The sequence below is a fragment of the Onychostruthus taczanowskii genome, unplaced genomic scaffold (genome assembly GCF_017590055.1).
Source record: "Onychostruthus taczanowskii isolate IOZ18803 unplaced genomic scaffold, ASM1759005v1 scaffold51, whole genome shotgun sequence".
In the NCBI taxonomy this organism is placed as follows: Eukaryota; Metazoa; Chordata; class Aves; order Passeriformes; family Passeridae; genus Onychostruthus; species Onychostruthus taczanowskii.
This window is the reverse complement of record NW_024502680.1, coordinates 3,967,933-3,980,003: the sequence shown is the minus strand read 5'-3', so window position 1 is coordinate 3,980,003 and position 12,071 is coordinate 3,967,933. Positions and strand designations below refer to the sequence as shown.

Below are 12,071 nucleotides of genomic sequence, written 5' to 3'. Positions count from 1 at the left end.
AAGTGGGCTGAGGGCACAGCAACACTTTTCCTTCATTATTTCAATTGAAGACATGTCAGACAGCTCTAATAAGAGTCTCTACAAAGCTTTGGGGTTTTTTCCCTTTTCTAATTCTTGTTTTTATTAATGAATGACTGCTCAGTCACAGAGGGGCCCACCCCCCTCCCATATCCAACATTCCAGCCTTGAACAGTAAATCTCTCATGCTAGGCATTTCTACCATAGCACAGCTTTTTAAATATTCAATATATATGGTCTCTCTTTTACCCAAGTAGGCAGCACTGCCCTTTCCAAAAAGGAATTTGGCTGCAAGGAGAAAGGGCTGACACACAGGTGTGCTTTTGCAACCCTGTTTAACTAAATGCACATCCCCAAGCCCTGAGAGTACCACGACACACCATCCTTGCCCAACTCCAAGTCCCGTTTTCCAGTAGGCACAAGCCTAAAATTTCTCTGATCTGCCTCTCAGCACACTGAACTTCTGCAGCTGTCTTTAGCTGCCCGTGGGTTGATTCTTGGTTTGCTTTTGCGGTTTTTTTTCCCTTTCAGGCTCCCTGTATTTTACAGAATTAGCCATCTGTGGGCCCCACCCTGAATGTCACCCACACCCAAAAAAGGTTTACAAGGTTTCCAGTGGATTTCTTAATTTTGGTTTTTTATGTAGAATACAGCATTTCCTACAGCCATTTTGGTTGAATGGCATAAGACTGATTTCAGCTGATTTTCACTATCCTACATCACTAGATTATGAAAACAAAAACAAACACCTGCCTAGCCATACAAACTGTTATGAATTCAATCCACGACATTAATATTTCAAGGACTGTAATAACACTTGATCAACATTTTCCTAAATGGTTTCTGTGTTTTAAGATGAGTGCATATAATCAACCTTTTGTACAGGGATATTCAGATTGTTTTTTCTTTATTGCAGTACAACTCAATTTTCTTTACATATAATGTGACACCTAAGGTAAAGAGAACTGTAAAATAACAATTTTGGCTTACATAATTTAAGTTCATATTTTTCCTAAAAAAAAAAAAAAAACAACCAAAAAACACTTGGATGAACAAAACACACACTCTAAATGTCTGTCAATAAAATGGCTGTGGTTTCACCTTTCCCCACCCCATACCACATTCCTACGTAGCATCAAAAAAGTCAAGCTTCCAAACACAAAATAACAGGCCTAAAAAATATAGAGTGGAATCAAACAGCACACAAAATGCAAAGCTTTAGTTACCTTCTTTTTAAACCCTGTAATAATTGCAAATTTAAAATAGTGAATTACTAACTTTCTCTTCTGAGGTCAGATAAAAATAAGTCCTAAGGCAGCTTATTTGCCATATTTAGGAGACTCAAACTGAAGCAATGACAAACATCTGGCTATGATTCTTTCTGGAATTTTGACTATTTCTTCCTGACTAGGGAAGAAAAACACTGTGAGCTGCCCACAGCACCTCGATTCTCCAGCACAGCACTTAATAGGATTCAGCAGCAGACTATTCCTTGACTCCTCACATATTTAAGCTGTTAATACTTTCACAGCACAGAAGGGGAAAGGCTTCATGAAAGGAAGGGCTAAGCAGGCACAGGGAGAGCAAGGCAGAGGCAGGAGGGCACAAGTGCCAATGCCAGAGCCAGGACTGGGCTGCCTGTCCCACCAGCAGCATGCCTGGGGCTCCTCAAGGCACACAGCAAGTGCTGTTCAGTGCCCACAGCATCATCCCAGTGTTTAACATATACATATTTCTTACTTAAAATTACTCGATAACAGCAGTTAAAAGTTGCATCATTTTTGCACCATCCCCATGAAAGTTCTTGGGGGCACTAATGCTACCAAAAGGCTGCTACTGAGAGCAGCATTTTGCCATGTGCACAAGTGGGAAGCACTCCCCAAATCATGGGAAGGATATTGCAGCCAGATTGCTTCCTCTGCCATCCCAAAAACTTCCTGCAGCCCTAGCCCAGCTCCCGATTTCAGGGCCTCCAATGGCTGGTCAAAAACAATGGGCATCCCAGGGGAAGCCACTTTCATGGCACCTTTTCAATCACAGATAACTGCAAACTGCACAGGAACCAGAATAACCAGAGTTATTCTATTCCATTCTAAGGAATAGAGGGATTGAGAGTAGCTTTGCACTTTTATTAATGCAATTTATAAGTTTCAATAAGCCAAGGAAGTGCCCAGCAAAGACACTATCACTATCAGAGTAATCACCAAGTACACATTTTCAGTTTAGTATAGAATAAGCCACTTTAGTTTTGCAGGGTACATCAATGAACACCAAAATAGACAAGAGCAGTGAGAGGACACTACTTAATAAGAAAATAAAGGGGGGAATTACAGTGTAATCTTATCTAACTAGCCTGTTCTCAAGAATGGCAGTGGGGTGGAGCATCTCCCTGCTAGGAGTTCACTGGTGTCAGAGGGAGAGGGACACATCAGACAGCATGGCAAGGATGCAGAACATCATTACTGCATTACATACCAAAAAAATTTAAAAGAACAGACTTCTGTTCTCAAAACAGTCCAACAAAGATTAGCACAAAAGAAAAAAATTCCAGTAGAAATTTTCCCTTAGAGTGGAGCAGGCAGGCAGACCCTATAATAAAATGTACAAATATTTTTGATTCCCAAATTTCATTTGACATCCAAGCAGAAAGAGAAGAGGAAGTACATGCCATTGAAGAAGCACCAAGTTCTTCCCAAACAATTCAGTAAACTTGAAGCATAACAATATAAACTACTTTTTCTGGGGCACTTCCTCATAGCATAGAGAATATTTCATGTAAAAGAATTTCCTAAAGGACACACATTTCTTACATAAGGAACAACACACAGGCCAAATATTAAACATCATCTGATGGCAGCAATTCCATTAAATGTCATTTTGGTGAATTCGACCCAGCCCAGACCCTTCTACTTAAGAGTCTGCCACATTTTTGTGCTGATCAAAAGCCTCCGAGTTTAATCTCTTCAGAAAATCTGGAAAGCTGGCAGAACTTCTGCTGTAAAACCCTGATTACTTTGAAGTGTGAACTAAACTGAATTTGCCAATCATTCATCTCGTAGTCCGCAAAACCACCCTTTGGGCAGACTTAGTTTGGAGAGAAGAGGCCAGGTACCCCATGAAATGGCACATGCAAGATTTGAGCTGACTAAACAAGCTGGCTGTAAAAAGGGGAAAAAAACTCATGGAAATAATGAATATTGCAGCTTAGCTTTGAATGGATATGTTTCATTCTCTCTTCTGTTTTGGAAGGGAAAGGAGAACCCATAAATAGCCCATGTTCAGTTTTTTTAAACTCCAGAAATCATTGAGTATTCCTCCATCCCCTAATATTCAAATCAAATTCACTGGAGAAAGGCTCTGCACCAACACACTTTAAAGAATAATTCCCTCTTAGTAATTACTAAAATTCCTACTTAGAAATCAAACCTTATGAAGCAGATGGGGAAAATGGACAGAGACAGTGGCCTTAAAAGGTGGTAGAATGTAGTTATGTGGAAAATCAAACCTTATGAAGCAGATGGGGAAAATGGACAGAGACAGTGGACTTAAAAGGTCCACTTTTAGCAAACTGTTCCAGGTACACCAACAACACAAAGAAAAGACTGTTCTTTCCCATTTTGATCTCTCTCCATCCATTACATCACTCTGTCAGTCTCTTTTCTTGCTCTTTGGCAAGTTAAGATGTCAAGTGGGCTACCAAAAAGGGCAACCACCAACCCCTGCCAGGAGAGAAGCAACTTTTTAAATACATCTTGGAGAAAGGAAGGGAAGACAAGGTAAAGCTGCATGGATTAAGTTGTTACTGTGGCTACTCTGTTCATCCCATATGGTTAAAAATGCTGCTGTGGCTCATTTTAGGCAGGGAGGTAATAAACAGGGCCACAGGCTACTGCATCAGGTTCCCCACCACACTGCACAGGGAAGGGTCTCTCCAGGAGCTGATCCTACTCTCAGTCTGTCCTTCCATTGACACACCACTTTTCCCAGTAAAAAGTCACTTGCCATAGCTCTTACAGACAGAAGAGAAAATAATTTGAATAGGAGGAAAAAAAATCCCAGACCACCTTTTGGGATCACCCACATCTCCCCAAGCAGGCAGTGCCAAAACCCCACGGGAAAGGCCTGTGTGCCACTGCACTGACAAACTACTGCTGACCTGAATCAAACACAAACCCACAGCATCACACCTCGTTTTCACATCTAATGACAAAAATTACAAAAGCAAAGGGAAATGGGCAAGTGGCAATCTGAACCTGCACTCCTCTAGGACAGCTGCTTGGCCACCAGTTTCTCTAGCTGCTTTTTGAAAAGTTACTGTGCTAGCACACACCACCTATTGAGCAACATCACTGCCTTTTCCTAACTCTTGCCCTCAATCCCAAATGAAAAATTCCCATTTTCCATGACAAACAGCAGTCAGCAGTTCCTGCTATCCAACAGCTCACCAAAGAAATCAGGCAGATGGTCACAGTTTAATACCTCATGCCTGTTTTCTATCATTTGCTACCTTATTTAGCCAAAACTGAAAGGCCATGGAGGCAGTGTTAGCTGGACTGTAATGCCACAGCTGCTGACTCTGGACCTTTTTGTGCTCAGTGCTCTGAAGCTGACCCAAGGCTGACCCCTTTTCCTCATCACTCACAGCATCAAGCATGATGCTTCTAAGTCTTTCAGTTCCAACTGATCTCATAAAGAAAAGCAGCACAATATTAATTATGGCCTCAGCATGCTAGTGCCTGAATTTGGGTGTTTCTGTGGGTGCCATAATCAGAGAGAGCTTTCCAGGTAAAGAAAACTAAGACAGCTCCTAATTATGGGAAACACATACATCACAACCAGCTGAAAGCCCCATAAACCTGGCCTTGCACTGACTTTCAAAATTACAGAGCTGAGGGTGTTGCTTGGGGTTTTTTTTCTTTTTTGAATCAAAACACAAAAGCACCATCTACATCAACTTGGATAAATAAATAAAATTATCATTCAAAAGAACCAAAGTCAGCAGATTTTCTAAAAAAATATTCTAACATAATGTAAAGGGAAAAAAGAGGCTTTTGTGTTCTATGTGGTACATGAGGGATGGGTGGGTTTGCAGTACCAGACACTGTGTGCTCAAGTGGAAGGATACAGGCACAGCCTCACTCTTAAAAAAAAACAAACCCACAAAAACAGATTTCATGTCTGAGACTTGAACAGCTGGACAGAATCTGTGGAAGACATCCCCAAATCCAGTATTTCTTCAGAGTTCCACAGACATCTTTTTCACTCTATTCGAAGAACCCTTTTTGAGTCTATGCAACAAACTAAGGCTCCAAGTGGTAATAAATTACTGTTTACAGTTTGATACTAATGTAGAGTATCTGATAGCTGAGTATCTTCACTACAGCACAGTTGTTTTCTAACAGCAGATCTCAGGCAAACTAGAATTAAACTCAGAGGTTAACACTGAAAATGTAACAAGATTTGGAAGAAAAAAAATAGTTTCAAAGCAGAATCTTCTTAATTTGTGCATGGCTTTTATGTCTTATGGCAGATTTCCCCAAGCATGCATTTAAATAAACATTTTCAGAAACACTGAACTGACACTGCTTTGGTGCATCCCTCCTAAAGCATGCTGGCAATCAAAGACTTTCAAATAGGAGCAAGTTTACTTGGAGAGGATACAAACCATTGAAATAATATGTATCAGTAACTAAGGCAAAGCTCCTCTGCTCTCCCAGCTGCCAAACTGACAAAGCTGCATGTGGCTCAGGAAGCAAGAACATTTTGGCAGGAGACAGTTGGTGTTCCCCCAAAGCAAACAACAAATAAAGACTCTCCTTAGAGTATGTGCTTGTATTTGAAGTCTGTTAAAAACACAAAACATCTGTTATACTTGAAAGATTTTAAAAAACAAGCCATGAAACTGCTATCACTACTAGTAAGCAGGTAAATCCCAATAGGAATCTTCATTCAGATATTGCCTCAAACTGTCCCAGCTCTTCACAGAGGCACATCCTTGTGAGCTTTAAATTATCAGAGGCTCAGTGTACTTGAACTCAGGTTCAAACATCTCTTACCTCAATGTCAAGAACTTCCACTGTGTTGTCCAACATCTTGATTTTGACGGGGAGGTCGCGCTCGTGCGCTTTGGCAGGCGACGATGCCATGGCAGTCAGGAGGTTCTGTCCTGGCTCCAAGGTACTCACTCCTGAGCTCTTCTGGGCACCCAAACGAGAGCCCGGCGTCTGCAGAACTCTGTAGGTTCCCTCTATCTCTCCCATCTTCCAACAGCAAGCAGAGTCTGTAGAAACATGGAAGCAAATAGAGGGTTAGGGTTACAGCCTGAAAGATTTTACACTGATATTGTGTATGAAAATACCACCCACTGAAGCACTATCACAAAATCCCTATTTAACACTCTTTTTCCCACTAGCAAAATCAGTAATAAGGTTAATGAAGCTCTGGACAGGGCTTGGAGCAACCTGGGCTAGTCGAAGGTCTCGCTGCCCATGAGAGAGGTTGGAACAAGATGAGCTTTAGGGTTCCTTCCAACCCAAACCATAATGACTAAAATCCAACAGCTGGGAAGAAAAAGCAGGAAAAATTAACCATTCTGAAGCATGGTTAAGAAATGGAGCAGGCAAACCTCTGCATTCTGCCCTCTCAACACGAACATTGTTGTTTCTGATGAGGTCTTTCTGCTGAGGAGCCTCCTCCCACCAGCAGCATGAGCACTGGGGACAGGGAAGGGTGAGGCAGGTACCTCTCATGGGTACCCAACCATCCCACTGACTTCACACTGAGATAACGAGAACTATTAACTTCCTGCATCCCCAAAATGATGACTCAGGCAAAACCCTAACTGCTGGAAGCTCAGAGCCTCCATCAGGCACTGCTACAAGGTAACAGTTCCTCACTTCACTAGCAAATTTGTGCTATACTGAGAATAAATCTGTGGGCAAAAATCTCAGTTACAGAGACTGACACCAGTGAGCGTAGGCTGACTCCTACACGAGTCTTGCTGTCATTGCTTGGTGGCAGCTGTGCAGAGCCAATCTTTAATTTGACATGGGGAAGATGTCCCATGAGGCTCTCCCCAGCTCTCCCATGCCACCAGAGCAGTGGTGATATTTGCATGGGGACCCACAGTGGGGTTTACACGAAGGTGAGGCCTGTGTGCTCGGAATGCAGCACAGCCTCTGCCCCGTGCCCGCCGCTGGCACCGAGGATTTGGCAGCAAGGTGCAAGGCACCCAGCAGGAACACACAGGGAGGCTCCCTGGGCCTTTTGGGTGCATTACCCAAACACCACACTGTGTCCCAACAGCCCAGAGTGTGTGGGTACTGCAGTGGGACAGCCTTCACATCCAAAGGAGTGACAGGTTAGTGTTTTGTAGTAAATGTGTTTTGGCAGAAAAGAAGCAAGGCAGCCCATGACAACACTCCTTTGTCTCTCTGTGCTCAGAGTAGGTAGGCAGCCTACTCCAAGGATTTGAATGAAGCCAGCCCTATATGTCCTTACAAATTACTTGGGGGTAGTTTATGTTTCAGTTCTCACACACATCAACACTGGTCAAATGTCTTTCTAGCTTGCAGCCCAGCACATTTTAACATTTTGGGGGTTAATTTTTATACTTGTAGATCCCTGTAGAGATAAACTTACTCCAGAAGGGCAGACAGATGCCTCCCCACCTAATCACACCCACCACAAGACTTGTGTGGCTTCTGAGCCCCTGCAGAGCCCTGACCAAGCAGCACAGCTGAGACCACCCAGAGATGGCACCAGCCTCCCAGCTGACAGCATGCAACAACAGCGTGACAATCACAGAATCATTACAACTGGAAAAATTCTCTGACATCATCAGGTCCACCCCTAACCCAGCACTGCCAACACCACCACTAAAGCACGTCCCCAGGTGCCGCATCCACACATGCTTGAACACTTCCAGGGATGGGGACTCCACCACTGCCCTAGGAACCTGTTCCAATACCTGACAAACCTTTCAGTGAATACATTTTCCCTGATATTGAATCTAAATGTCCTCTGACACTGCTTGAGGCTATTTCCTCTTGTCCTGCCTCTTGTTCCCTGGGGGCAGAGCCTGACCCTCACTTGGCTGCATCCTCCTGTCAGGGAGTTACAGAGAGCAAAAAGGTTCCCCCTGAGCCTCCTGTTCTCCAAGCTGAGCTCCTCCAGCTGTGCCTCATCTGACTTGTTCTCCAGACCCTTCCCCAGCTCCACTGCCCTTCTCTGGACATGCACCAGGGACCTAAAATCAAACCCAGCATGAGCTTAACCTTAAAAGTGGGCACACACTGCCCTGTGCCCAACCTCCCAGCTTTGGGTGACAAATAATCAGAAAGTCTCTTTCTTGGGGTGTTTTGTGTGTGTTCTTTGGCTTTCTTGGGGTGTTTTGTGTGTGTTCTTTGGCTAAACTTCTTGGTTCATGCGGCCACACAGCCAAGGAGAAAAACGTTTAGGTCATAAATTTTAAAACCACCCTAACAACAAAATTCAGCAGAAAGAGATACCCAGTTGACACCTCTAACTGCTAACCTGAAGAGAAACCAGAGATTGATGTGGTCATCTGCATCCCCTTGATATTGTGTCTCTTATCAGCATGGTAAATTTTTGCTATTGCCATTCAGAAGCTGCCCAGGATGGGTCACACTCCTCGTGGGGCTCTTTATTAGCCACTCACTCTTAAAATTAGTGCTCCAGGAGCACTCATTCCCTTCTGAATAAACAACTCCTGGAAGAGAGACACTCTGCAGTTACTCAAAAGGAAAAAAATGCAAGCAGCATCAGCTGAGGCAGCAGAAGGAGCAGCCCTGCAGAGACCTCAGCAGCCTCCCCTCCAGCTGGAGGCAGCTGCTTCCCCAAGGCAAGGCAGCCAGGCCACCCAAGGCTGGACTCAGGAGCAGCTCCTGGGCACTCTCTAGCTTTGGTCACCAGCCAGGAGAGAACAAAGCCATACCAAACAGAAATTGCACGTGTCAAAGTCCTTCCCCACAGGTGGTAACAGGAAAAGTGAACTCAGTGGGGCTTGAACTCACATCCCACTGATGACATGTTCCTAAAAATATTTACGCCGGCCAATATTCAGATTTTAAAGGCCAAACAAGCACTAGGCAGAACACACAATGTGCAGAAGCAAGCATGATGCCCGGAAGAGCAGTGGCCTGCTGTGCCAGCTGGGAGCATCTCCCCCATGCCACATCCTGTTCCCTCCCAAGGTACCCCACTGATGCCACCACAACTACTGACAAGCCCAGACAGCCCAGTCTGCTCCCTCTGCCTTCAGCACCCAATGTGAGACGAGTGCTAGCCAAGCCAAGCACTGTTTCCAGTTCCACCACATGAGTTACATATCATGTTTTAAGTACTCTGACTACATATGACATTTCTGGACAAAAACCACAGTGTCATGGTTCAGGAAACATTTCAGTTCAAGGGGCTGAGTACATGAAAGGAAGGGGAAAATGAACTAGAGACAGGCTGCAAGCTCCAAGAACACAGAATTTCTACAGGCAGAGTGAGCATCCCACCGAGAGCCTCCTGCCATGGGTGAGCCACAACAAGATCTCAACAATGCAAAACTGAAATACAATATTACCACAACACTGGTGTTCTGGGATAAAAAAAATCTTCCTTGCATTGCCTCTCCCTGAACTTGCTTGCACCTAGTGTTTATCCTGATAATTTCTTACAAAATGGGACTAGGCAATAAAGCTAAATCTGCTCCCTGGAGCACAGTGACTGAATGAGTGCTGCTCACAGCCCTAAATGAAGGAGCAAACAAAACAAAATTTACAAAATTTAGATAGCTGTATATAATTTTTTTTTTTTTTTTTTTTTTTTACTTTTTGTACCAGGTACTTTTTGAAATAGCTTTTAAGTCACAATGAGTTTCTACCTGGATGGAATAAACTTATTTTTCAGAAGCAAGACAGCATTTTCAACTACCAGCAAATCTGGAAAGGCAACTTATACCTGAGGATATGCAAGATCATAGAAACATAGAGTGGCTTGGGTTTAAAGGGACCTTAAAGTCCACCTTGTTCCAACCTCCTGCCATGGGCAGGGACACTTTCCACTAGACCAGTTTACTTCAAGCCCCATTCAATCTGGCTTTGCCCACTTGGATGACACCAAGGGCTTTCCAAGGAACTCCTCTGAGCACGGTGTCTTTTGGCCAGTGGCAGGGTCCATGCTCCATCCCTCACCCATGCAGGAGGCAGACTGAAGTGAGGCCAGTTTCCCAGCTGCTGAGTGTGAGCAGGGTGGTTCCTGCCTTCCATGGGAAGGGATCGCTACACACAGAGCAGCAAGGAAGCAAGGAAAAGCAAACTTTCCTCTTTTAACTTTTTAAGCCATAGCCACCCGATAGCGCTGCTACACTGAGCTGACACAAACGATGCACCAGGAATCCACCACCAAAGCAACGACGGGTGAAGATTCCGAGCGCTCAGTGGTGAGAGGAGCGAGTGTCTCCCTGAGCCGTACCTCGGGCTCCTCCACGACCCCGGCCTCGAAGGGTTTCATGGCTCTCCGCTGCAGAGCCGCACGGCCACACGCCGGCCGGGACGGAGCCGCCTGGGCGGGGACAGCGGGGAATGTCCGCGGCCGGTCCCGGCCAGGTGAGCGGCGCTCCAGCAGCGCTTCTCGGACCGAGCAGGACCCACCCGGCCCGGGTCCCCTCACGGAGGCGGGTCCGGGTCCGGGCTGTGCCGGGGCGCGGCTGCCCACACACTCGCAGCCCGACAGGGCAGTGGCGAAGCGCCCAGGCCGGAGCTGCGGCAGCCCCCTTCCAAGCGCTCTCCGAGCCCCGGGGAAGCCGCTCCCCAGGCCCCGGCAGCCCCCGAGCCGGAGCCTGGTCGCGGGGCAGGCAGAGCGCGGGCCGCAGACCCCGTTCCCTCGCCCGGCCCGGCTCCCACAGGAGCGCCGCGNGCTCGCTGCGCGCACCGGGCTGCGCCGCCGAGAGCGGCACGGCGAGACGCGGAGCGAGCCCCGCCGCCGCCCCACCGCCCGGCCGGTCCCGCCGGGATTAGGGGATTATTTTATACCGAAGCGTGGTTTTGCAGCACGAGGAAGGCTTTAAGAGAAAATTTCCGTGCGAGGCTGAAGGGCAGCCAGCTCACAGGCTGCTGCGCAAGGCCTGCACCCCAAAAAGAGGTACATGAAATCCCCCTATGCCGCCCCAGACATCCATCAGGCACACCCCACAGGTCTCATTTTCTATGGGGAACACCGTCCTGCAGGACGACAGCAGGCCAGCAACTAGCCCCAGGCCAAGTCGTGAAAATGTTAGGTCTTCACTAGGTTAAATTTTTCACATATAAATTTTAAGTGAGGATAGAAACAGACTCAGTGCTGCAGAACGGGAGAAAATGTGGGTGCTGCACAGGGGCTTCGGGCAGTGTTGCTGGCCAAAGGAGCTGAAGACAACAAAAGCAGCATCCTCCTCCTCCTCACTCCCCAGTCAGCTAGCCCATCCCTCACTGACACATAGAATAAAACACTGTAGGAAATTCAGCACAGGACAAACAGATCTTTGCACCGTCTGGATTTCATCAGCTCTAAAGCCGAGGCCAAGGCTGGCAGATAACAGGATAGCCAGGAAAAGAGCTCTTCCTGAAAAGGGCCACCCTTCACAACCCTGAGTCACCCACAGCTCACTGCAGTCTGCTCTTCAAGACAAGAAGCAACAGGAATGAGAGAAATCCCTGCGTTTCTCTAGATATGGATTGTTGGCCAATAGCATGAGAAGTGCAAGGAGCCATCTTGTTTCTGAGACTCGACCTTTTCACAGCAATATGAAAAACAAAATACCGGCGTAGCATGTGACTTTTGGTAATAAAAAACACATAAATTATGCAGAACAGCACTTTCAAACAGAAGCAGCTTCATGACTCTCACTCACAAAAAGGCAACTTGCAAATTTAGTGAGTAATTCCTGACTAACAGCATTCTCATCTCTTCAAAAGAACAAAAGACACAAGGTTTTAAAAAATACGCCCCATGATTTGTTCTCCTTAAAAAGTGATGTGGAGCTGAAGACTCTCATGGATACA

At 45.9% G+C, this 12,071-nt stretch overlaps 1 protein-coding gene across 2 annotated transcripts in view; it reads right to left on the bottom strand.

The window, feature by feature from the left end:
- FARP2 (FERM, ARH/RhoGEF and pleckstrin domain protein 2) overlaps positions 1-10,587 on the bottom strand; it is a 70,317-nt gene extending 59,730 nt beyond the window's left edge. For both annotated transcript variants that reach the window (XM_041416316.1, XM_041416317.1), the window contains exons 1-2: positions 10,504-10,587; positions 6,075-6,298 (exon numbers count right to left, since the gene is read on the bottom strand). In XM_041416316.1, coding sequence (XP_041272250.1) covers positions 6,075-6,278 — 204 coding nt within the window. In that variant the 5' untranslated portion in view covers positions 6,279-6,298; positions 10,504-10,587. The remainder of the gene's footprint in view (positions 1-6,074; positions 6,299-10,503) is intronic.
- Between the last annotated feature and the right edge of the window lie 1,484 nt (positions 10,588-12,071).